General features: G+C 46.6%; 1 protein-coding gene across 3 annotated transcripts in view; it reads right to left on the reverse strand.

The window, feature by feature from the left end:
- The window catches only part of LOC120055000 (collagen alpha-1(XXIV) chain-like), a 234981-nt gene that overhangs the window by 106418 nt on the left and 103973 nt on the right, over positions 1-24590 (reverse strand). For all 3 annotated transcript variants that reach the window (XR_005477653.1, XM_039002817.1, XM_039002816.1), the window contains 10 exons: positions 21116-21169; positions 20434-20478; positions 17905-17958; positions 17348-17401; positions 14620-14673; positions 11249-11302; positions 10239-10292; positions 9177-9221; positions 8845-8898; positions 6825-6869 (listed from right to left, as the gene is read on the reverse strand). Coding sequence is in view for 2 of the 3 variants with exons in the window: in XM_039002817.1 (XP_038858745.1) it covers positions 6825-6869; positions 8845-8898; positions 9177-9221; positions 10239-10292; positions 11249-11302; positions 14620-14673; positions 17348-17401; positions 17905-17958; positions 20434-20478; positions 21116-21169 (513 nt within the window). In the remaining variant the exon portion in view is untranslated. The remainder of the gene's footprint in view (positions 1-6824; positions 6870-8844; positions 8899-9176; positions 9222-10238; positions 10293-11248; positions 11303-14619; positions 14674-17347; positions 17402-17904; positions 17959-20433; positions 20479-21115; positions 21170-24590) is intronic.

The raw sequence follows: 24590 nt of genomic DNA on the forward strand, positions 1-24590 counted from the left end.
GGGCTGTATAGAGTGGGGATGGGGACAGACAGAGAGGAGGGCTGTATAGAGTGGGGATGGGGACAGACAGAGAGGAGGGTTGTATAGAGTGGGGATGGGGACAGACAGAGAGGAGGGTTGTATAGAGTGGGGATGGGTACAGACAGAGAGGAGGGCTGTATAGAGTGTGAATGGGGACAGACAGAGAGGAGGGCTGTATAGAGTGGGGATGGGGACAGACAGAGAGGAGGGTTGTATAGAGTGGGAATGGGGACAGACAGAGAGGAGGGTTGTATAGAGTGGGGATGGGGACAGACAGAGAGGAGGGTTGTATAGAGTGGGTATGGGGACAGACAGAGAGGAGGGTTGTATAGAGTGGGAATGGGGACAGACAGAGAGGAGGGTTGTATAGAGTGGGGATGGGGACAGACAGAGAGGAGGGTTGTATAGAGTGGGGATGGGGACAGACAGAGAGGAGGGTTGTATAGAGTGGGGATGGGGACAGACAGAGAGGAGGGTTGTATAGAGTGGGGATGGGGACAGACAGAGAGGAGGGCTGTATAGAGTGGGAATGGGGACAGACAGAGAGGATGGCTGTATAGAGTGGGTATGGGGACAGACAGAGAGGAGGGCTGTATAGAGTGGGGATGGGGACAGACAGAGAGGAGGGTTGTATAGAGTGGGGATGGGGACAGACAGAGAGGAGGGCTGTATAGAGTGGGAATGGGGACAGACAGAGAGGATGGCTGTATAGAGTGGGTATGGGAACAGACAGAGAGGAGGGCTGTATAGAGTGGGGATGGGGACAGACAGAGAGGAGGGCTGTATAGAGTGGGGATGGGGACAGACAGAGAGGAGGGTTGTATAGAGTGGGTATGGGGACAGACAGAGAGGAGGGCTGTATAGAGTGGGGATGGGGACAGACAGAGAGGAGGGTTGTATAGAGTGGGGATGGGGACAGACAGAGAGGAGGGCTGTATAGAGTGGGGATGGGGACAGACAGAGAGGAGGGCTGTATAGAGTGGGGATGGGGACAGACAGAGAGGAGGGTTGTATAGAGTGGGGATGGGGACAGACAGAGAGGAGGGCTGTATAGAGTGGGGATGGGGACAGACAGAGAGGAGGGTTGTATAGAGTGGGTATGGGGACAGACAGAGAGGAGGGTTGTATAGAGTGGGGATGGGGACAGACAGAGAGGAGGGTTGTATAGAGTGGGGATGGGGACAGACAGAGAGGAGGGTTGTATAGAGTGGGGATAGGGACAGACAGAGAGTATGGCTGTATAGAGTGGGGATGGGGACAGACAGAGAGGAGGGCTGTATAGAGTGGGGATGGGGACAGACAGAGAGGAGGGTTGTATAGAGTGGGTATGGGGACAGACAGAGAGGAGGGTTGTATAGAGTGGGTATGGGGACAGACAGAGAGGAGGGTTGTATAGAGTGGGGATGGGGACAGACAGAGAGGAGGGTTGTATAGAGTGGGAATGGGGACAGACAGAGAGTATGGCTGTATAGAGTGGGGATGGGTACAGACAGAGAGTATGGCTGTATAGAGTGGGGATGGGTACAGACAGAGAGGAGGGCTGTATAGAGTGGGGATGGGGACAGACAGAGAGGAGGGTTGTATAGAGTGGGGATGGGGACAGACAGAGAGGAGGGCTGTATAGAGTGGGGATGGGGACAGACAGAGAGGAGGGTTGTATAGAGTGGGTATGGGGACAGACAGAGAGGAGGGCTGTATAGAGTGGGGATGGGGACAGACAGAGAGGAGGGTTGTATAGAGTGGGGATGGGGACAGACAGAGAGGAGGGCTGTATAGAGTGGGGAGCCAAGGATCAGACGTCACTTCTGGACTGCATTAATTAGAAACGGGACAGGAGGAAGAGGGGCAGGAAGAGGGGGAAGGAAGAGGAGAGGAAGGGGGAGGAGGAGGAGGAGGAGAAGAAGAGAAGGAGGAGGAGAGGAAGAAGGGGAGGAGGAGCAGAGGAAGGAGTGGATGAGGAGGTAGGAAAAAATGTTGGTAATTTGTTGCTAAACAGAGAGGATGCTGGGGCTGGGCCAATATGGCCAGAGGTGTGAAAGACGCTGCAGTGCTGCACTGGTTCCTCTAAATAGTTCTGTGTGAAAGATGAGCATTTCTGTGTGAGGAACACTCCAGTGTGTGGCTGGAAGTCCTAAACATCCACAGCTGGTACAAACCAGACATCTACATTCCTGTCTGTTCTAATCTATATAATTAACAACATACATTCGCAATACCTGACACTTTCATCCTTACAGTACATAAAGCTAGCTTATGAAAACATAGTAGCCAACCGCAAAAAACATATCCACAGTATGGTATAAGCCTTAGCATAGCCCCAGGCATGCAGGCAGCTAAGATTTGCAGTTGGACTGTAATAGCTGTGAGTAGAGACAGAGGCAGGCAGCTGGGAGTCATGGGAACACTAGTGACTCCCGATGCACACAAAATACCTTAAATGTGGCATGAAGTGGGACAACATGGTATTCTGTATCATTTAACAGGAAACTAGGCTTTCTTCAGATGGGGCTTGGAGAGTTTTAGAGCTCCATCTGCAGCGATCTGCTTTCTTAGGTGTGTTTGTGTGTCTGCAGCGATCTGCTTTCTCAGGTGTGTTTGTGTGTCTGCAGCGATCTGCTTTCTCAGGTGTGTTTGTGTGTCTGCAGCGATCTGCTTTCTCAGGTGTGTGTGTGTGTCTGCAGCGATCTGCTTTCTCAGGTGTGTGTGTCTGCAGCGATCTGCTTTCTCAGGTGTGTGTGTGTGTCTGCAGCGATCTGCTTTCTCAGGTGTGTTTGTGTGTCTGCAGCGATCTGCTTTCTCAGGTGTGTGTGTGTGTCTGCAGCGATCTGCTTTCTCAGGTGTGTGTGTCTGCAGCGATCTGCTTTCTCAGGTGTGTGTGTCTGCAGCGATCTGCTTTCTCAGGTGTGTGTGTGTGTCTGCAGCGATCTGCTTTCTCAGGTGTGTTTGTATCTGCAGCGATCTGCTTTCTCAGGTGTGTTTGTATCTGCAGCGATCTGCTTTCTCAGGTGTGTTTGTGTCTGCAGTGATCTGCTTTCTCAGGTGTGTGTGTGTCTGCAGCGATCTGCTTTCTCAGGTGTGTGTGTGTCTGCAGCGATCTGCTTTCTCAGGTGTGTTTGTGTCTGCAGTGATCTGCTTTCTCAGGTGTGTGTGTGTCTGCAGCGATCTGCTTTCTCAGGTGTGTGTGTGTCTGCAGCGATCTGCTTTCTCAGGTGTGTGTGTGTGTCTGCAGCGATCTGCTTTCTCAGGTGTGTGTGTGTGTCTGCAGCGATCTGCTTTCTCAGGTGTGTGTGTGTCTGCAGCGATCTGCTTTCTCAGGTGTGTGTGTGTCTGCAGCGATCTGCTTTCTCAGGTGTGTGTGTGTGTCTGCAGCGATCTGCTTTCTCAGGTGTGTGTGTGTCTGCAGCGATCTGCTTTCTCAGGTGTGTGTGTGTCTGCAGCGATCTGCTTTCTCAGGTGTGTGTGTGTGTCTGCAGCGATCTGCTTTCTCAGGTGTGTGTGTGTCTGCAGCGATCTGCTTTCTCAGGTGTGTGTGTGTATACAGCAGTCTGCTTTCTCAGCCCTGGGTCAGACATGTCTGAGTGGAGGTTACAAGAAGAGCAGAGCAGTCAGGGAGTGAGACTGATATCACCATAGTAAGTACTATAGAAGAGAATTAAGACATTCTCTCTGTTGTCATGTGCTACTAGTCTCTCGCTCTTCCTCTCTCCATCTCTCTCTTCGGCCCAGGTGAACCTGAGTATCATGTGTTTCAGAGCAAACCGCAAACCTGTCAATGCCCTCAGCAGCGATTCAATTTAGAGGCATTTCATCTTTTTATTGTGGGTCACCCTAAAATGGAACACTTGACGGGCCAATCTAATTTGGCCCCAAAAAATACAGCTGATCATATTATAAAAACTCCCAGTAAATGATTGGTTCCAATGCTTTACTGGCAACATGTTGCATTAAGTGCTCTCTAGGTGACACAACAAAGCCTTAGTGAACACATTGAACACGTTCAGCCAGGAACCTCCTGACCAGGGCTAACCTGCAGTTAGCCAACCCATCGGCAGTCTCTCTCAGACCCTCCAGATTAGATTTATTTGGAAAGTGATGTAATGACGTTCATTAGAGGCTCCATGTGTTTCCAAGCTGAGGTCTTTTTTTTTACATGGAGCCTGAGGCTCTTCATTGGCTTCAAAGGGGTGCTAGCTAGATACAGTCTGTGGTAAATGATTAATCCCTTTCATGTGTGCTCTCCTACGCAACACAGAGGATGTGTCCCAAATGGCACCACATTCCCTATATTGTGCCCATAGGGCTCTGCTCAGAATTAGTGTACTATGTAGGAAATAGGGAGCCATTTGGAGGTCCTATTCAGTGGCTGTGGCTTCCACAGCGGACACAATCCAAATACTAGCATTCAGGGACCTGACGAACACAGAGAGGCATAAGGCATTAAGATGTGACATGCATGAGAGGGTTGTGTGTGGATTTCTTGCATGGGAAAACATGTTGCTGCTTTTGTGTTGGGTGTCAAAAGACTGTGTGGACCAAAAAACAACAAAGACAGACTTTTGAAACGTTGCAGTTTTGCAGTTAATTAGACCAATCCAAAGTAATAGTATTATTCCACAGATGTTTTAGAAAACTAGTCGGGCCACTGATGTTGTTCCATTACTAGTAGAGCCATGACTTGTTATTGATGAATGAACATAGATGATCATAGATCATTCTCATCTGGATTGTCATTGTTTATTTTCTTGAGTATTTCTACTGTAGAGATGTGCGGTGTGTATGTTTCTAAGGGCAACAACATGAGTCCAGTTATACAGTTAGTTTCCTTCAAGAGGCATTTTTTAAATAAAATAAAAAATATATATTGTCCCTGGCACAAACAAACGAATGCAAGCTCAAAATGAGGTAACTTCCAGAGAACATCATTCACTGGAGATCCTTATGCTGCCAATTTCTGGATAAAACACACGTTTATTGCTTGAAAAAAACCTTCCTACCCCTCTTCCTCCTCCACCTCCATACACTTCCTCCTCCACCTCCCTACCCCCTTCTCCTCCTCCTCCAGCTCCCTACCCATCGTCCTCCTCCTCCACCTCCCTATCCCCTTCTCCTCCTCCACAACCCTACCCCTCCTCCTCCACCTCCCTACCCCTCCTCCTCCACACCCCTCCTCCACCTCCCTACCCCCTCCTCCTCCAGCTCCCTACCCCTCCTCCTCCACCTCCCTACCCCTCCTCCTCCACCTCCCTATCCCCTTCTCCTCCTCCACCTCCCTACCCCTCCACCTCCCTATCCCCTTCTCCTCCTCCACAACCCTACCCCTCCTCCTCCACCTCCCTACCCCTCCTCCTCCACCTCCCTACCCACCCCTCCTCCACCTCCCTACCCCCTCCTCCTCCACCTCCCTACCCCTACCACTCCTCCTCCACCTCTCTATCCCCTCCTCCACCTCCCTACCCCTACCCCTCCTCCTCCCTACCCCTACCCTACCCCTCCTCCACCTCCCTACCCCTCGTCCTCCACCTCCCTATCCCCTTCTCCTCCTCCACCTCCCTACCCCTCCTCCTCCACACCCCTCCTCCACCTCCCTACCCCTCCTCCTCCACCTCTCTATCCCCTCCTCCACCTCACTACCCCTACCCCTCCTCCTCCATCTCCCTACCCCTCCTGCACCTCCCTACCCCCTCCTCCTCCAGCTCCCTACCCCTCCTCCTCCACCTCCCTACCCCTCCTCCTCCAGCTCCCTACCCCTCCTCCTCCACCTCCCTACCCCTCCTCCTCCACACCCCTCCTCCTCCACCTCTCTATCCCCTCCTCCACCTCACTACCCCTACCCCTCCTCCTCCACCTCCCTACCCCTCCTCCTCCACCTCTCTATCCCCTCCTCCACCTCACTACCCCTACCCCTCCTCCACCTCACTACCCCTACCCCTCCTCCTCCAGCTCCCTACCCCTCCTCCTCCACCTCCCTACCCCTCCTCCTCCAGCTTCCTACCCCTCCTCCTCCACCTCTCTATCCCCTCCTCCACCTCACTACCCCTACCCCTCCTCCTCCACCTCCCTACCCCTCCTCCTCCACCTCCCTCCCCCTCCTCCTCCACCTCTCTATCCCCTCCTCCACCTCACTACCCCTACCCCTCCTCCTCCACCTCCCTACCCCTCCTCCTCCAGCTCCCTACCCCTCCTCCTCCAGCTCCCTACCCCTCCTCCTCCACACCCCTCCTCCTCCACCTCTCTATCCCCTCCTCCACCTCCCTACCCCTCCTCCTCCAGCTCCCTACCCCTCCTCCTCCACCTCCCTACCCCTCCTGCTCCACACCCCTCCTCCTCCACCTCTCTATCCCCTCCTCCACCTCACTACCCCTACCCCTCCTCCTCCACCTCCCTACCCCTCCTCCTCCACCTCTCTATCCCCTCCTCCACCTCACTACCCCTACCCCTCCTCCTCCACCTCCCTACCCCTCCTGCACCTCCCTACCCCTCCTCCTCCACCTCCCTACCCCTCTTCGCCTCCATCACCTCCTCCTCTATCCTTTTCCTCCTCCCTCCCCATACTAAAGCACATAAAGACCCTTACATCTCCATCACTGCACTCAGACTAATGAAAACCAACCACTCTGCATCTTTAGCTCTGAGAAAAGCACTATAAACATTCTACGTATGAGTACTCTGCTTTGAGACTCTTCCTAGCAGGAAGTAGTGACTTAATATCCCTGTCAGTCGCTGTACTGCACATTAACAAACTAAGAAGTGGTTAATCACTGACTTTGATTTCATGCATAGTCAGCAAAAAACACCAGACTCACTTGCGGTCCATTTTTTCCAATGCCGCCAAGGTCCCCCGTCTCCCCCTGAAAACCAGAACATCAAAACAAAACATTAGTACATTTTCTTCCTGTGTGTTAAGATGTTAAGATCCAGCCGATGGTCGCTCAGTCACATGATCAACAGCTTGAACACACAGGGTTTTATATAAACAAATGATTAAAAAGCACACATGGAAATGCTCTTGATTTCTCCTGTTTCTGTTTATTTCCCTCCTGCGGGTTTCCATTATGCTCTATAACAGTCCAGGGAGAATTCCTTCTCTTTGTTCATAAGGCTCAATACATTTATTACACAACCACCTCCCCTTGAACTAACCCAAGTACCCAACTCATTCACAAACACAGGGACTCTGACTTGCATGGCATTCAGAGGAAAACACTCAAGTGTAATCCATACTAATAAACATCTGCCACATAGTGCAGCAGTAATAATGAAGGCACAAGGCCTTGCACTGGGTTCACAACAGTTAACTCTAATGAAGTAACGTGAAGAACACGTCTGGAATTCTGCTCTTTGTTTTAAAGAGAAAAACCTAAACAAGAAAACTAAACTAAGACCTGAAAAGTGGTGAGCGGGCCATGTCGATTAGATAGTACACTACATGACCAAAAGAATGTGGACACCTGCTCGTTGAACATCTCATTCCTAAATCATGTGCATTAATATGGAGTTGGTCCCCCCTTTGCTTTGATGTTGGGCGATTAGGCCTGGCTCGCAGTCAGCGTTCCAATACATTCCAAAGGTGTTCAATGGTGTTAAGGTCAGGGCTCTGTGCAGGCCAGTCAAGTTCTTCCACACCGATCTCGACAAACCATTTCTGTATGGACCTCGCTTTGTGCACATGGGCATTGTCATGCTGAAAGAGGAAAGGGCCTTCCCAAACTGTTGCCACAAAGTGTGAAGCACAGAATCATCTAGAATGTCATTGTATTGATTTTGCATCATTGGAACTAAGGGGCCTAGGCCGAACCATGAAAAACAGCCCCATACCATTATTCCTTCTCCACCAAACTTTACAATTGACACTATGCATTCGTGCAGGTAGCGTTCTCCTGGCATCCGCCAAACCCAGATTTGTCTGTCAGACTGCCAGATGGTGAAGCGTGATTCACCACTCCGAGAACACGTTTTCACTGCTCCAGAGTCCAATGGCGGTGAGCTTTACACCACTCCAGCAAACGCTTGGCGTTGCACATGGTGATCTTAGGCGCCCGAAGAACAGTGGGTTAACTGCCTTGCTGAGGAACAGAACAACAGATAAGGCAGCCTTTCCTTTCCCCTGTGTGCGGCTGCTCGGCCATGGGAACCCATTTCATGAATCTCCCAACGAACAATTCTTATGCTGACGTTGTTTCCAGAGGCAGTTTGGAACTAGAGAGTATAGAGTGTTGTAACCGAGGACAGGCGATTTTTACACGACAAGTGCTTCAGCACTCGACGGTCCCGTTCGGTGAGCTTGTGTGGCCTACCACTTCGCAGTGGAGCTGTTGTTGCTCCTAGACGTTTCCACTCACAATAACAGCACTTACAGTTGACCGGGGCAGCTCTAGCAGGTCATACATTTGACAAACTGACTTGTTGGAAAGGTGGCATCCTATGACGGTGCCACGTTGAAAGTCACTGAGCTCTTCAGTAAGCCCATTCTACTGCCAATGTTTGTCTATGGAGATTGCATGGCTGTGCACTCAATTTTATACACCTGTTAGAAACGGGTGTAGTTGAAATAGCCAAACCCACTAATTTGAATGGGTGTCCACATACTTTTGTCTATATAATGTAAGTTTTCATTCCTACTACCCTGGTTATATTGCTCACTGTTCTGGAATTATTCTGGACAGTTAGCTTATGATTAGACACAACACCAAGGGAAAGAGATGGTTACACACACACTGGACCATATCTGCAAATGGACCTGATCGACTGACACTGTGTTGGTTGTTTTTCTAAACAGTCCAATAGAGCATGCGTACAGTATGCACGCTGATAGTAACTTCTTACCTTCAGTCCCTCAGGTCCAGGTTCCCCTATGTAGCCTTTCCTTCCAACTCTCCCCTGTAGAGAAACACACACACACACACACACACACACACACACACACACACACACACACACACACACACACACACACACACACACACACACACACACACACACACACACACACACACACACACACATTACAGGATGCATCAACTTTTCATGTTTTATCACATCTCATCTGTGTTACTTCATGATGAAACACCTGGAAATGGGTGGAGATGGAAACCAACAGGAAAACATGCAGGTTGTGTATCTGCAATGTGATTTGAAGGGAGGCTGGAGACACTTACAGTGGTGCCAGGGCCGCCAGGTGGGCCAAGGTGTCCCTCATCACCCTGAAAATACACAGTCAAACAGGTCAACACAGTGCAATGCATCATATACAGCTGGATTTGGGGACCTGTTAACATCACTGGGCACTGGCAGTAACACTAGCTGAGCAACATCCCATCTCACCTCTTATGCACAGATCTACTAATGTTAAAACCACAGAGGGCCTGTGTGTGTGTGTGTGTGTGTGTGTGTGTGTGTGTGTGTGTGTGTGTGTGTGTGTGTGTGTGTGTGTGTGTGTGTGTGTACTCTCATCGATCACAGTGTTCTCCCTAGCAGAGTGACCTGGATGTTTCTCTCTATGTCCACACTGCCTGAAGGAGAGCTTGATGATTCCAATGATTAGCATGTATGATGTTCTGCTTTGAGACATTTTCTCTGATCAAGGGAAAGTTATTAATGCTATAGTGATTGAACTCTACAGCATTTTCTTGCAGGCTATGCAATAAGACTCCGTGCCAGGAAAGAGAGTGAGAGAGAGATTGAGGGGCCTCCCAACTCGGTACCACAGTTGAGTTGGGTGCCAATACCGTAACACTAGCACAATGGAAAGGTGTACGTACGGCACACACTGTACTGTACACACTGTACTGTACACACTGTACTGTACACACTGCCAAGGCTTCTGTTCTTATTTTCCACTGCTGCCTGGAAAGCCCTGGAGTCTGCCTTGTTTTTGATTAGCACCCAGTGATGAATCATGACGGTATACAGTACAGTGGAACATGCCCTGGGACCTGGAATCACTCTACAGCTCCACATAGTGCTCCACATAGTGCTCCACATAGTGCTCCACATAGTGCTCCACATAGCCTGAACTTACTGTAGCAATGCCAACCGCCTCAACTCTGGTTACAGGTTCAACTGTATGTATAAACTGACAATCTGTTTCGTAATCAAATGCAAACTAAATATTGTTAGCTTCCTGCATGTTCAGTTGTGTCTGCAGTATTCTGAGTCTGATGTACAGTAGTTTAGTGGTTCTCACCCACAAGCTACAAATTCATGATAATGTCTCTTACCTCTGTTCCTTTTGGCCCTGGGGGTCCCTGTGGCCCTCTGGCACCTAGGAGTCCCTGCAACACAGCAGGATACATGGTATGTCATACAAAACAGATGTGTTGCTATTATTGAAAACACACAAATGAACCCTCAGGAGTGGAAGATGCACTAAGGATCAGGGGTTGGAACCGGTTCAGGGAACAGAACACCGGAAAATAAATACATTTTTCAAGGAACAGAATCAGAACTGGGAACAAAAGTGATCTACTGTATATTGTTTCGGAACAAAACCATTATTTTAAAATGATGGGAACCGGTTAATTACGTACCACAAAAATCGCAACAAAGCGCCTATGCAAAGCCCTCACTCTGTCACTCAGAAAGGTAATCCAGGGTCTGCCTGCCTGCTTGCTGTCTGCCTGTCTGCCGTCTGTCTGCCGTCTGTCTGCCATCTGTCTGTTGTCTGCCTGCCTGCCTGCCGTCTGCCTGCCTGCCTGCCGTCTGCCTGCCTGCCTGCCGTCTGCCTGCCTGCCTGCCGTCTGCCTGCCTGCCTGCCGTCTGCCTGCCTGCCTGCCTGCCTGCCTGCCTGCCTGCCTGCCTGTCTGTCTGTCTGTCTGTCTGCCTGCCTGTCTGTCTGTCTGCCTGTCTGTCTGTCTGTCTGTCTGTCTGTCTGTCTGTCTGTCTGTCTGTCTGTCTGTCTGTCTGTCTGTCTGTCTGTCTGTCTGTCTGTCTGTCTGTCTGCTGAAAATCTTTGTCAGCGTGTAGGCTACCTGCCCCTCCCCCTCTGAAGCATAGGCTACTGCAGCCTAATGTCGAGCTAAATATAAAACATATATATATTTCAGAGCTTTCAAAATTGTACTTTTTTGGGGTTCGAACCAGTTCAGAACTTTATTTTGCAGGTCAGAACAGTGGAACCGAACAAAAAAATGTTTGGTTCTGTTCAGAACAAAACAAATAATTTTGGTTCGAACCCCTGCTGAGGATTAAGCATTTTGAGTTGAGTTGTGGAAACAGTGCTTGTCTTTACCTTAGGTCCAGGAGGGCCGTTGGGACCTGGCACACCGATGTCTCCAGGAAAACCCTGAGAAACGAAACAGGATTAAATACAAAAAAAGAGTTATAAATGAATCACCTGGTTCTTTGACGGCATCATTAATCACAAGACTGATGTGATCATATAGGTTTGATGCCACATCTAACATGACACACTCCTGAACACACCTGAATGTATTCAGTTACTTTATATTCCATTCTATTACATCATACTTTCTTTAGATATGTGTGAACAGAAAGGGACTGGAGGATTATCTACATAGTGGGCCTATATGCTTGTATATTGCTATATATGGCAGGGTCAGGGTCAGACCCACACTGCCCCTCTTTTAAAAAAAATACTTTATGGATTGGCAATGATGAGAACAGAGAGCACACTGACCTGACCCTCTGTAAGACGGGGTAGGCAAGGTCAATACATCTGTATCTAAAGAGTGACAGGGCCTAGCTATGTTATATGAACCTGATGTAAAGGGGGTGATGGATAGAGACGTTGGCTGAAGACTGTCAGACACACCTGCCTCAGCATGGCATGGCCGGCTCAATTAAAACAGGGGATGGGGAGGGGGAAAGAGGTAGGAGTGTTGGTGTGGGGAGAGGGTGAGGGGGAGAGAGGGAGGAAAGTTGGTGGGGGAGAGTGGGAGGGAGAAGGAGAAGGTGAGAGGAGGAGAGAGGGAGAGTGGAAGGAGAGTTGGTGGGGAAGAGGATGAGAGGGAGAAGGAGAGGAGAGAGGGGGAGAGAGGCGGAGAGAGGGAGAGTGGGTGGAGAGTTGGTGGGGGAGAGGAGGAGAGGGAGAATGAGAGGGGGAGAGTTGGTGGGGGAGAGGAGGAGAGGGAGAAGGGCAGAGTTGGTGGAGGAGAGGAGGAGAGGGAGAAGGGGAGAGTTGGTGGGGGAGAGGGAGGAGGAGAGGAGAGAGGGAGAGTTGGTGGAGAGTTGGTGGGGGAGAGGAGGAGAGGGAGAAGGAGAGGAGGAGAGGGGGAGAGTTGGTGGGGGAGAGGAGGAGAGGGAGAAGGGGAGAGTTGGTGGAGGAGAGGAGGAGAGGGAGAAGGGGAGAGTTGGTGGAGGAGAGGAGGAGAGGGAGAAGGGGAGAGTTGGTGGGGGAGAGGGAGAAGGAGAAGGAGAAGGAGAGGGAGAAGGAGAGGGGAGAGGGGAGAGGGGGAGAGAGGGAGAGTTGGTGGAGGAGAGGAGGAGAGGGAGAAGGGGAGAGTTGGTGGGGGAGAGGGAGAAGGAGAAGGAGAAGGAGAAGGAGAGGGAGAAGGAGAGGGGAGAGGGGAGAGGGGGGGAGAGGGAGAGTTGGTGGAGAGTGGAGGAGAGGGAGAAGGGGGGAGTTGGTGGGGGAGAGGGAGAAGGAGAAGGAGAGGGAGAAGGAGAGGGGAGAGGGGAGAGGGGGAGAGAGGGAGAGTTGGTGGAGAGTGGAGGAGAGGGAGAATGAGAGGGGAGAGGGGGAGAGGGGGAGAGGAGGAGAGGGAGAAAGGGGGAGAGAAAGCTATGGAGATCTATCAGATTTACAGATGTGGTGTTTTAACAGGGCCAAAGAGAGTAAAATGGAGTGAACCTTTCTGGGCTCTTTGATCTTGACAAGGCAACAAACAGTCAACCACCATAAAGTAGAGTTACAACATTTATAGGACGGATGGTAAAACAAGTGAGACATTGTTGGATTCAGTTTGATAAAAACTTAAAAGACATCTAGTCTGTGAGTCACATGATGTGCACACACCGAGAACATTACAGGATACGTTTGGATTAGTTTGACTTTCCAAATCCTATATATACCTATTAATGGTCTCCTGCTATCCTGCTATCTCGTAGATCTGCTAGATTGGGAATAAATCAGAACCAATGTGACACAGGGATGAAGGAAAGCTTACTGTATGTACTTTATTTCTGTGGTTGGTTTAAGGAGTGTTATCAATGTATTTCTGTGGTGGGTTTAAGGAGTGTTATCAATGTATATCTGTGGTGGGTTTAAGGAGTGTTATCAATGTATATCTGTGGTGGGTTTAAGGAGTGTTATCGATGTATATCTGTGGTGGGTTTTAAGGAGTGTTATCAATGTATTTCTGTGGTGGGTTTAAGGAGTGTTATCAATGTATATCTGTGGTGGGTTTAAGGAGTGTTATCAATGTATATCTGTGGTGGGTTTAAGGAGTGTTATCAATGTATATCTGTGGTGGGTTTAAGGAGTGTTATCGATGTATATCTGTGGTGGGTTTAAGGAGTGTTATCGATGTATATCTGTGGTGGGTTTAAGGAGTGTTATCGATGTATATCTGTGGTGGGTTTAAGGAGTGTTATCGATGTATATCTGTGGTGGGTTTAAGGAGTGTTATCGATGTATTTCTTAGATGGTTCAGTTTGCTTGGTGTGTGTATCCTGTCCTCTCAAGTTGGACTCTGTCCCCCAAGTTCACGACCTTATCTCAAGTGTTTAGCATTCATTCGACACAGGACAGTGGCTGACCTGGGGTTGGGAGGGAGACAGCAGCCGTAGAGATACTATAGATAGTGAGCAGCAATATAGAGGCAGTCTAAAGCACTACTCTGGTTTTAGTTCCTTACTGTGTCTTCTCTGTTAGCTTATCTACTGTTTACATGTGTCTGTCTCATGGACCAGGACAGGAGTTTAACATGACCTAGGGTTGGGAGGGAGGCAGCAGCCATAGAGATAGATACTGAGCAGTCATAAAAAGCACTGAGGCATTACACTGGACCTGTACCCGTGGCTTCTACACACTGTCTCACCTGGTTGTGACAACCTGTGATCAACTAAAAAGATAGATGCCATACAAAGGCACTATACGGCTACAACTATAGTTAATATAGACCAGTGCCCATGTTGCTTTTACACACTGTCTAATCAGAGGGTAAAGATAAAGAGTGATGTGGGGCTGATCGTGTTTTATGGTGTTAGTGATAGTGTGTATCAGTTTACACCCTGACCCCAGACAGAACACAGGTAGTGGAGCAGACCGCCTCAGACAGTCTCAGGGCCGTTTCTCTATCCCGTCTCTGGGACAATAAAGTTGAAACTTGAACTTGAAAAGATCTCTGGCAAGTAATAGGACAGGGATACAATATGGTCCCAACAGAACTAGAATTTGAACTTGACTATAACAACAGTGTGTAGGAACACACTCTTAGATCAGGACTATATGTTTTTGTGATTGGTTCAGTTTGCATGGTTTACTTGTTTGACCATGTATAGCACTATATGACAGAAGTTTATGACATAATTTTATGACATCATATTGAGCTGTATCAGTAGCTCAATGACCATTAAAGCGACAGAAACATTATAGCAGACATTTAACAGAGTGTGGCTTTAATGATGTCAGTGTTTTACCTCAGGTCCTGGTGGGCCAGGAGGTCCCTGCGGTCCGATCTCACCCATTTTACCCTGTCAGAGCAGAGAGACATTAAACATTTTAAAAAGCACATGCATATCTGAGTTATCCGGTTGCAGGTGCGTGGGAATAATGTGATAACTTAAAAGAAAAGAGAAATCCGCACACTGCCCTTGCTCGAATTACTTATTTTATTAAAGCTTTAACCTGTCTGGGAACGGGGTTCTCACCAACAGCCAATGAAATTGCAGGGTGCCAAATTCAATCAACATAAATCTCATAATTGAAATTTCTCAAACATACAAGTATTAGACACCATTTTAAAGATAAACTTCTCGTTAATCCAACCACAGTGTCCGATTTCAAAAAGGCTTTTTGGCGAAAGCAGAACTTATCATTATGTTAGGTCAGCAACTAGTCACAGAAAGCATACAGCCATTTTCCAACCAAAGAGAAGAGTCACAAAAAGCAGAAATAGAGATAAAATTAATCACTAACCTTTGATATTCTTCATCAGATGACACTCCCGGGACAACATGTTACACAATACATGTATCTTTTGTTCGATCAAGTTCATATTTATATCCAAAAACCTCAGTTTACATTTGGCTTTGCCTCCAAAACATCCCGTGAATTTGCACAGAGCCACATCAATTATAGAAATACTCATAATAAACATTGATAAAAGATACAAGTGTTATTCACAGAATTAAAGATATACTTCTCCTTAATGCAACCGCTGTGTCAGATTTCAAAATAACTTTTCGGAAAAAGCAAACCATGCAAAAATCTGAGTACGGCGCTCAGACAACAAATCAAGCCAAACAGATATCTGCCATGTTGGAGTCTACAGAAGTCAGAAATAGCATTATAAATATTCACTTACCTTTGATGATCTTCATCAGAATGCACTCCCAGGAATCCCAGTACCACAATAAATGTTTGATTTGTTCGATAAAGTTCATCTTTATGTCCAAATACCTCCTTTTTGTTTGCGCGTTTAGCCCAGTAATCCAAATTCATGACGCGCGATCACTAGGTGCAGACGAAAAGTCAAAAAGTTCCGTTACAGTCCGTAGAAACATGTCAAACGAAGTAAAGAATCAATCTTTAGGATGTTTTTAACATAAATCTTCAAAAATGTTCCAACCGGAGAATTCCGTTGTCTTCAGAAATGCAATGGAACTCAAGCTAACTCTCACGTGAACGCGCATGGTCAGCTCATGGCACTCTGGGAGAGACCTTACTCAATCCCCTCTCATTCGCCCCCACTTCACAGTAGAAGCATCAAACAAGGTTCTAAAGACTGTTGACATCTAGTGGAAGCCTTAGGAAGTGCAATATGACCCCACAGACACTGTGTATTCGATAGGCCAAGAGTTGAAAAACTACAAACCTCAGATTTCCCACTTCCTGGTTGGATGTTTCTCAGGTTTTCGCCTTCCATATGAGTTCTGTTATACTCACAGACATCATTCAAACAGTTTTAGAAACTTCAGAGTGTTTTCTATCCATATATACTAATAATATGCCTATATTAGCAACTGGGACTGAGGAGCAGGCAGTTTACTCTGGGCACGCTTTCATCCAAACGTGAAAATGCTGCCCCCTATCCCAAACAGGTTTTAAGTGATATAGGAGCAAGAGCAGTGTGCAGGTTTCTCTTCTGTTTGAATTTAGAGCAAAGACACATGAAAACATCAACACAAAGTGGAAACATCAATGCCAAGCATCTCTCTCTTTTCTTCTTTCTCACTCTCACAAACAGATACCCACACACACACATAACGTACTGTATATTATATATACAAACAGACAGCCACATACACATAACGTACTGTATATTATATACACAAACAGACAGCCACACATGCATAACGTACTGTATATTATATATACAAACAGTATGAGGTAGATAAAGGCTTGGCACTCAAAGTGTCAGTAGTGAGTCTTCACTCTATTTGACAGTTGCCAGTGTTTCTAAGGAGGCAGGCAAGCTGTGTGTGGTTGGTATTGTGTTGTCAAAACAAATATTCATATGTCACTTAGAGATCCTTTTAATTCTCTATTTGGTTAGGTCAGGGTGTGACTAGGGTGGGCAATCTATGTTTTCTATTTCTTTGTTGGCCGGGTATGGTACCCAATCAGAGGCAGCTGTCTATCGTTGTCTCTAATTGGGGATCATACTTAGGCAGCCTTTTTTCCACCTTAGTTTGTGGGATCTTGTTTTTGTACTGTTGCGTTCCAGCCCTACAGAACTGTGCATTTGTTTTGTATTTGTTGTTTTTTCGGGTGTCATCAATAAAATAAAAATGTACGCCTACCACGCTGCACCTTGTTCCGTTCCTTCCATCAACAAACGTAACAATATGGTCTTTATGTGATGTTACAGGGACTGACTGCCTGGTGTCTATAGAATTAAAGTCTATGGTTGATCACATTACGTACTGTATATTATATACACAAAAAGAGACCCACACACAGGTGCTAGAAATATGTTGTGTGAATTTGTCCTCATAGTTTTCCTGCAGGACGGTTTAGTTTCAGGCAGCTACAGTATATGGACTGTTAGTAACAAAGTGCAGGTATTTAAAGTCTAAAAGGTACAGGGTGTTGACTGGAGTTATTCCATTAATTAAGTGCCAGTCTAATGGGTTAAAATGAGAAACACATATACACACACACATATACACACACATACACACTACACACATACACACTACGTACAGGTGGACCTGGTTTCCCACGGAGTCCAGGAGGTCCAGACAAGCCAGCAGCACCCTGGGAGTACAAACAGAAAAACACTTGTTAATTCTCCTATTGTCTCCATCACTCATTATATCACTCTCTTTTGTGTGTGTGTGTGTGTGCGTGCGGGTGTGTGTGTGTGTGTGTGTGTGTGGGGGTGGGTGGGTGTGTGTGTGTTGTACAATGCAACAGGGACCTGAGAGTGTTTAGTCTAACTGTCAGGTCTCTGACAAGCAGCGCTGAGTTTTATCATCTCCATCTGTATGAGTATTTATCATCAACGTACAGTAGCTTCATATCCATATTGCATGTGCTAAACCCAACCCTAGCCTTCTATCGTTGCCTATACATCTGCTATGCATGTATGGTATGCTAAGAGTTGGCTACAGCACTGCATACAGTATGTGTTTGAAACTAGCATCACAGCCGTGTTGACTGAGTAAAGACCCCTATGATGCATCTGGAGAATGTCCTGCTCATGATAAAAACAAATCAATGAATTATTCAGACTGATGGGAAATGTGTTGCGCTCCTACCTTGTCACCTTGGTAACCCATCTCTCCCGGTTCACCGCTTAGTCCAGATTCGCCCTGAATGTTACAGCGTCACACAGAGATATAATACAACCATCCTGCTTACATCAGAGTACAGCGTTAACAACACAACAATACAATCACACTGTTCAGGGGTTATGACCCATCCCATAGGAGATATATCACTCAATAGTCAAGCAGCATTCAAGACCAACAGTTTAATGGAGGAACTGTGTAATTGTTAGGAAAGTAAAACAAACTCAGACAGTTGTACTACAGAGCTGGAATGGGGAAACATTTAGCAAGGATTTACACAACACATTTCTATTTCTCATAGTAACAGCTACTGTACATAGACTACTGGCATGTACAGTAGCAGTCAAAAGTTTGGACACATCTACTCATTCAAGGGTTGTTCTTTATTTTACTATTTTCTAGAATAATAGTGAAGACATCAAAACTATGAAATAACACATATGTAATCACATAGCAACCAAAAAAGTGTTAAACAAATCAAAATATATTTTATATTTGAGATTCTTCAAAGTAGTCACCATTTGCCTTGATGACAGCTTTGCACACTCTTGGCATTCTCTCAACCAGTTTCATCTGGAATGATTTTCCAACAGTCTTGAATGAGTTCCATATGCTAAGCACTTGTTTGCTGCTTTTCCTTCACTCTATGGTCCAATTCATCCCAAACCATCTCAATTGGGTTGAGGTCAGGTGATTGTGGAGGCCAGGTCATCTGATGCAGCACTCCATCACTCTCCTTATTGGTCAAATAGCCCTTACACAGCCTGGAGGTGGGTTGGGTCATTGTCCTGTTGAAACAAATGATTGTCCCACTAAGCGCAAACCAGATGGGATAGCGTATCATTGCAGAATGCTTTGGTAGTCATGCTGGTTAAGTGTGCCTTGAATTCTAAATAAATCACAGACAGTGTCACCAGCAAAGCACCCCCACACCATCACACCTCCTCCTCCATGCTTCACAGTGGGAATCACACATGCGGAGATCATCTGTTTACTTACTCTGCGTCTCACAAAGACATGGCAGTTGGAACCAAAAATCTCAAATTTGGACTCATCAGTCCAAAGGACAGATTTCTACCAGTCTAATGTCCATTGCTCGTGTCTCTTGGCCCAAGCAAGTCTCTTCTTCTTATTGGTATCCTTTAGTAGTGGTTTCTTTGCAGCAATTCGACCATGAAGGCCTGATTTGCGCAGTCTTCTCTGAACAGTTCATGTTGAGATGTGTCTGTTACTTAAACTCTGTGAAGCATTTATTTGGGCTGCAATTTCTGAGGCTGGTAATTCTAATAAACTTATCCTCTGCAGCACAGGTAACTCTGGGTCTTCCATTCATGTGGCGGTCCTCATAAGTGCCAGTTTCATCATAGCGCTTGATGGTTTTTGCGACTACACTTGAAGAAACGTTCAACGTTCTTGACATTTTCCGGATTGACTGACCTTCATGTCTTGAAGGAATGATGGACTGTCGTTTCTCTTTGCTTATTTGAGCTGTTCTTGCCATAATATGGACTTGGTATTTTACTAATATCTTCTGTATACCACACCTACCTTGTCACAACACAACCGATTGGCTCAAACGCATTAAGAAAGAAATTACACAAATTAACTTTTAACAAAGCACACCTGTTGATTGGGTTTCTGTATAGCACTTTGTGACATCGGCTGATGTAAAAAGGGATTTATAAATACATTTGATTGATTGACTGTCATTAAGGCAAAGGCTGGGTACTTTGAAGAATCTCAAATCTCAAATATATTTAGATTTGTTCAACACTTTTTTGTTTACTACATGATTCCATATGTGCTATTTCATAGTTTTCATAGTAGGTGTGTCTGTCACGTTCCTGACCTGTTTTCTGTTATTTTTGTATGTGTTTAGTTGGTCAGGGCGTGAGTTTGGGTGGGCATTCTATGTTTTGTGTTTCTATGTTTAGGTTAGTGGTAATTAGCCTTATATGGTTCTCAATCAGGGACAGGTGTTTGACGTTTCCTCTGATTGAGAACCATATAAAGGTAGGCTGTTCACACTGTTTGTTTGTGGGTGATTGTCTTCCGTGTCTGTGTATGTTGCACCACACGGGACTGTTTCGGTTTGTTCGTTCGTTTGTTGTAGTCTGTACCTGTTCGTGCGTTCTTCGTGTTATATGTAAGTTCTCATGTTTTAGGTCAGTCTACGTGCGTTTGTTATTTTGTAGTTTGTTGAAGTGTTTTCGGTTTTCGTATTTACTTTAATAAACTTAATTATGTCTACATTCCACGCTGCGCTTTGGTCCAATCCCTACTCCTCCTCTTCTTCCGAAGAGGAGGAGGACAGCCGTTACAGTGTCCAAACTTTTGACTGGTACTGTATGTGCATATCAAATCATCATTCCTCTGTTCAGCTACTCCCATCCTATCCCATCATCCTCCCCATGTACTGGACACACACCCCACTCATGCACACATTGGGCTAGGACATTCCCAGAGACACTACAATAATATAAATATTTAGATCACCTTATCACCTTTCAATCCAGGCAGCCCCGCTTTTCCCGCCAGGCCCTGTCAGAGAGAGAACAAGAGAGGAGGGACTCCTCAGTGGCAGCCATTTTGAAAAGAGGTCAGACAGAGGAAGATACAGAGGCCGATATAAGAAATGACTTACTGGAGAGGAGAGGATAAGAGGACAGAAGAGAAGAGGAGAGGAAAGAGGACAAGAGGATAGGAGCAGATAGGAGAGAGAAGGAGGGGAGAGGAGAGGTGCAAGGAGGAGAGAGGAGAGAAGGAGAGGAGATGAGATGAGAGGAGAGGAGAGGAGAGAAATAATAGGAGAGATGAGGAGAGTATAGGTGAGGAGGAAAGAAAAGGAGAGGAGAGAGAAGGAGAGGAGAGTACAGAGGAGGAGAGGATAGGAGAGGAGCGAGGAGAAGAGAAGAGGAGAGATGAGGAGAGTATAGGTGAGGATAGGAGAGGAGAGGGGAGGAGAGAGGAGGAGAGGAGTTGAGGAGAGGAGTTGAGGAGAGGAGTGAGGAGGAGAGGAAATGAGAGAGGAGGAGCGGATAGGAGATGATAGAAAAGGAGAGGATAGAGGAGGAGAGGAGAGGAGAGAGGAGGAGAGGAAAGGAGAGGAAGAGAGAGGAGAGGAAAGGAGAGGAAAGGAGAGGAAAGAGAAGGAGAGGGGATGAGGGGGGAGAGTTACCATAGTTCCCACTATGCCAGTCAGTCCTCGCTGTCCCTCAAGTCCTGGGTCTCCCTGTAGAGAGAAGGAGCAGTGGGGTAAGATACAATACACACAAACACACACACACACACACACACACACACACACACACACACACACACACACACACACACACACACACACACACACACACACACACACACACACACACACACACACACACACACACACATGAAGTATACAGTATATACTGTATTATACATGCTCTGTGTTATGGGGACAGATTTTGAAGGATGTGTTTCACAGGATTATTTTGACACATGCATTTCTGTGAGCCAACACCTAGCTATGATGACTTCCAAGCTGTTCCTGTGCTGACAGTAAAGCGTCCGTTTGGGGTTAGGCCATCCATGCGAGCGGACGCAGGACAGGACATCTAATCAGCTGCGACACGGAAATGGTAGGAGTGACCGGACACTGTGCTGCTGAACAAGGAGTCTTCTATTGCAGGCAGGCAGTGAAAGAGACACCTACTGTACTGTATGTTCTTTAGCACCGCACGGTTCATGATTAATTACTATTATAATTATGGTACTAATCATTGTAATTACATTGACTTTGATAATTATGATGAGGAAGATCATGACGATGTTGTGTGCCCTCTCTCCCATTCGCCAGACTGATGTAGCAGGTTATCTGTGTAAGTGTAGCGTGGGACAGAGGGTCAGTTCTGTAAGTGGTTCCATGTGTTCCATGTGTACCGGTGTGGGTCTGTTTCCCATTACTGTGCTTTGAGGGGACTGTCACCAGCACCCCCTCATCAGAGCCAGCCTGTACACCTGAACAGAGACCTCCGCCTCCTGCTGCTTAACCTCTACAACAATTTCCGTCAGCCGCTGTCACGGAAACCATTAAGGGTTGTTCACATTGTAAAACATGAGGAGTACCTTGGTAAATCATGACTTGTATGAAGACTACGTAGAAGAGTTACTATAAGATCAGCTGAGGATCAATTAGGGAAAGCAGTTGTAAAACATGGACTTGTTTGTTAAATCATCTGTTGTATTTATGGAGACGACAGAATAACAGATAAGCGCAGCTGAGGATTCATAATTGAAAGCAGTTGTGCTTCTCCATTAAAGACATCTTTGTTCTACATGTTCTCCAGTTATTTCACCAGACATAGTGTAGGCTGTCAGTAGTTTGTTTGAAATAGCTATTTTTCCTTACAACTCATCTTATGGTCAGAGGCCACATGAGAAATAGTTCCCCAGTTCTTGCACCAGCCGTGCATTCTCCCATCACAAGGATCATTAAACCATGACAATCAGTAAAAAATGATACACAATGGATGGCAGACCAAACCACACAAGACAACCAAGTCTGTCTGTCCAACACCAAGCAGACCTGATCCTCATGGCTGTTCTTTAGGATCATTCAGGCTCACTGCCACGACTTTGGTTATAAAGAAGCTCTCCAGAATTAGGTCACAATGCTTCAAGTAAAAATCTAGGAACAAATATGCAGCAACAAGAAGAGTTTTGGAACAGAGCACAGAACAGGAGGCGTGAGGAAAGAACGGAGGCTAGACAGGGTCTGGCCTGCATGTCTGTCTCCTGTCTGTCTCTCTCTCTGCCTCCTGCAGAAGGTTGGGGTGAGGTTGAAGTGGGGGGTGGTGGTGAGGTTAGAGAGATGGATATCAATCACATGAGGAGATGCCACCAATTTGTTTGAAATGTGAATTTGAAAGACTTCCTCATGGCGCGGGGCCCAGACAGGGTGACATGAGGAATCGGTCACACTAGCCGGGTTCCTCTCACATTAATGATGGCTGGAGGACATGTGATTCCAATTCCAGCGTGACGGAAGTGTCCCACATTCATAGAGCTGAATTCATATTTGTCTCTGCAGTGGGACCTACTTTCTCTGGGGCAAAGTGTCTGATGTAACAGAGCCCAGTACCGGCAGTCATTACTGTGGGCACACTATGGTCATCATTTCAACAAACCACCTATAACGTATAAGGCTTTATAGAGCATTCGTAGAGTATTTGTTAGCAGTTGAAGTCGGAAGTTTACATACACCTGAGCCAAATACATTTAAACTCAGATTTTCACAATTCCTGACATTTAATCCAAGTAAAAAATTCTGTCTTAGGTCAGTTAGGATCACCACTTCATTTTAATAATGTGAAATGTCAGAATAATAGTAGAGAGAATTATTTATTTCAGCTTTTATTTCTTTCATCACATTCCCAGTGGGTCAGAAGTTTACATACGCTCAATTAGTATATCGTAGCATTGCCTTTAAATTGTTTAACTTGGGTCAAACATTTTGGGTAGCCTTCCACAAGCTTCCCACAATATGTTGGGTGAATTTTGGCCCATTCCTCCTGACAGAGCTGGTGTAACTGAGTCAGGTTTGTAGGCCTCCTTGCTCGCAAACGCTTTTTCAGTTCTGCCCACAAATTTTCTATGGGATTGAAGTCAGGGCTTTGTGATGGCCACTCAAATACCTTGACATTGCTGTCCTTAAACCATTTTGCCACAACTTTGGAAGTTTGCTTGGGGTCATTGTCCATTTGGAAGACCCATTTGTGACCAAGCTTTAACTTCCTGACTGATGTCTTGAGATGTTGCTTCAATATATCCACATCATTTTCCGTCCTCATGACGCCATCTATTTTATGAAGTCCATCAGTCCCTCCTGCAGCAAAGCACCCCCACAACATGATGCTGCCACCCCCGTGCTTCACGGTTGGGATGGTGTTCTTCGGCTTGCAAGCCTCCCCCTTTTTCCTCCAAACATAACGATGGTCATTATGGCCAAACAGTTCTATTTTTGTTTCATCAGACCAGAAGACATTTCTCCAAAAAGTATGATCTTTGTCCCCATGTGCAGTTGCAAACCGTAGTCTTGCTTTTTTATGGCGGTTTTGGAGCAGTGGCTTCTTCCTTGCTGAGCGGCCTTTCAGGTTATGTCGATATAGGACTCGTTTTACTGTGGATATAGATACTTTGTACCTGTTTCCTCCAGCATCTTCACAAGGTCCTTTGCTGTTCTGGGATTGATTTGCACTTTTCACACCAACGTACGTTCATCTGTAGGAGACAGAATGCGTCTCCTTCCTGAGCGGTATTGTCACGTTCCTGACCTGTTTTTCCTTTTTCTTGTATTTATTTAGTTGGTCAGGGCGTGAGTTGGGGTGGGTTGTCGATGTGTTATTTTCTGTGTTCGGCCGGGTATGATTCTCAATCAGAGACAGCTGTCAATCGTTGTCCCTGATTGAGAATCATACTTAGGCAGCCTGGGATTCACATGTGTTTTGTGGGTGTTTGTATCTCGTGTCTGTATTCGTGCCACACGGGACTGTTTGTCGGTTCGTTTCTCTTTTGTCATTTTGTTTCATTAGTGTTCCGGTTATTTTTGTTAATAAATAATCATGGACACAAACCACTCCGCATATTGGTCTGATCCTTCTCGCCTCTCCTCC

The sequence above is a fragment of the Salvelinus namaycush genome, chromosome 10 (genome assembly GCF_016432855.1).
Source record: "Salvelinus namaycush isolate Seneca chromosome 10, SaNama_1.0, whole genome shotgun sequence".
NCBI lineage: Eukaryota > Metazoa > Chordata > Actinopteri > Salmoniformes > Salmonidae > Salvelinus > Salvelinus namaycush.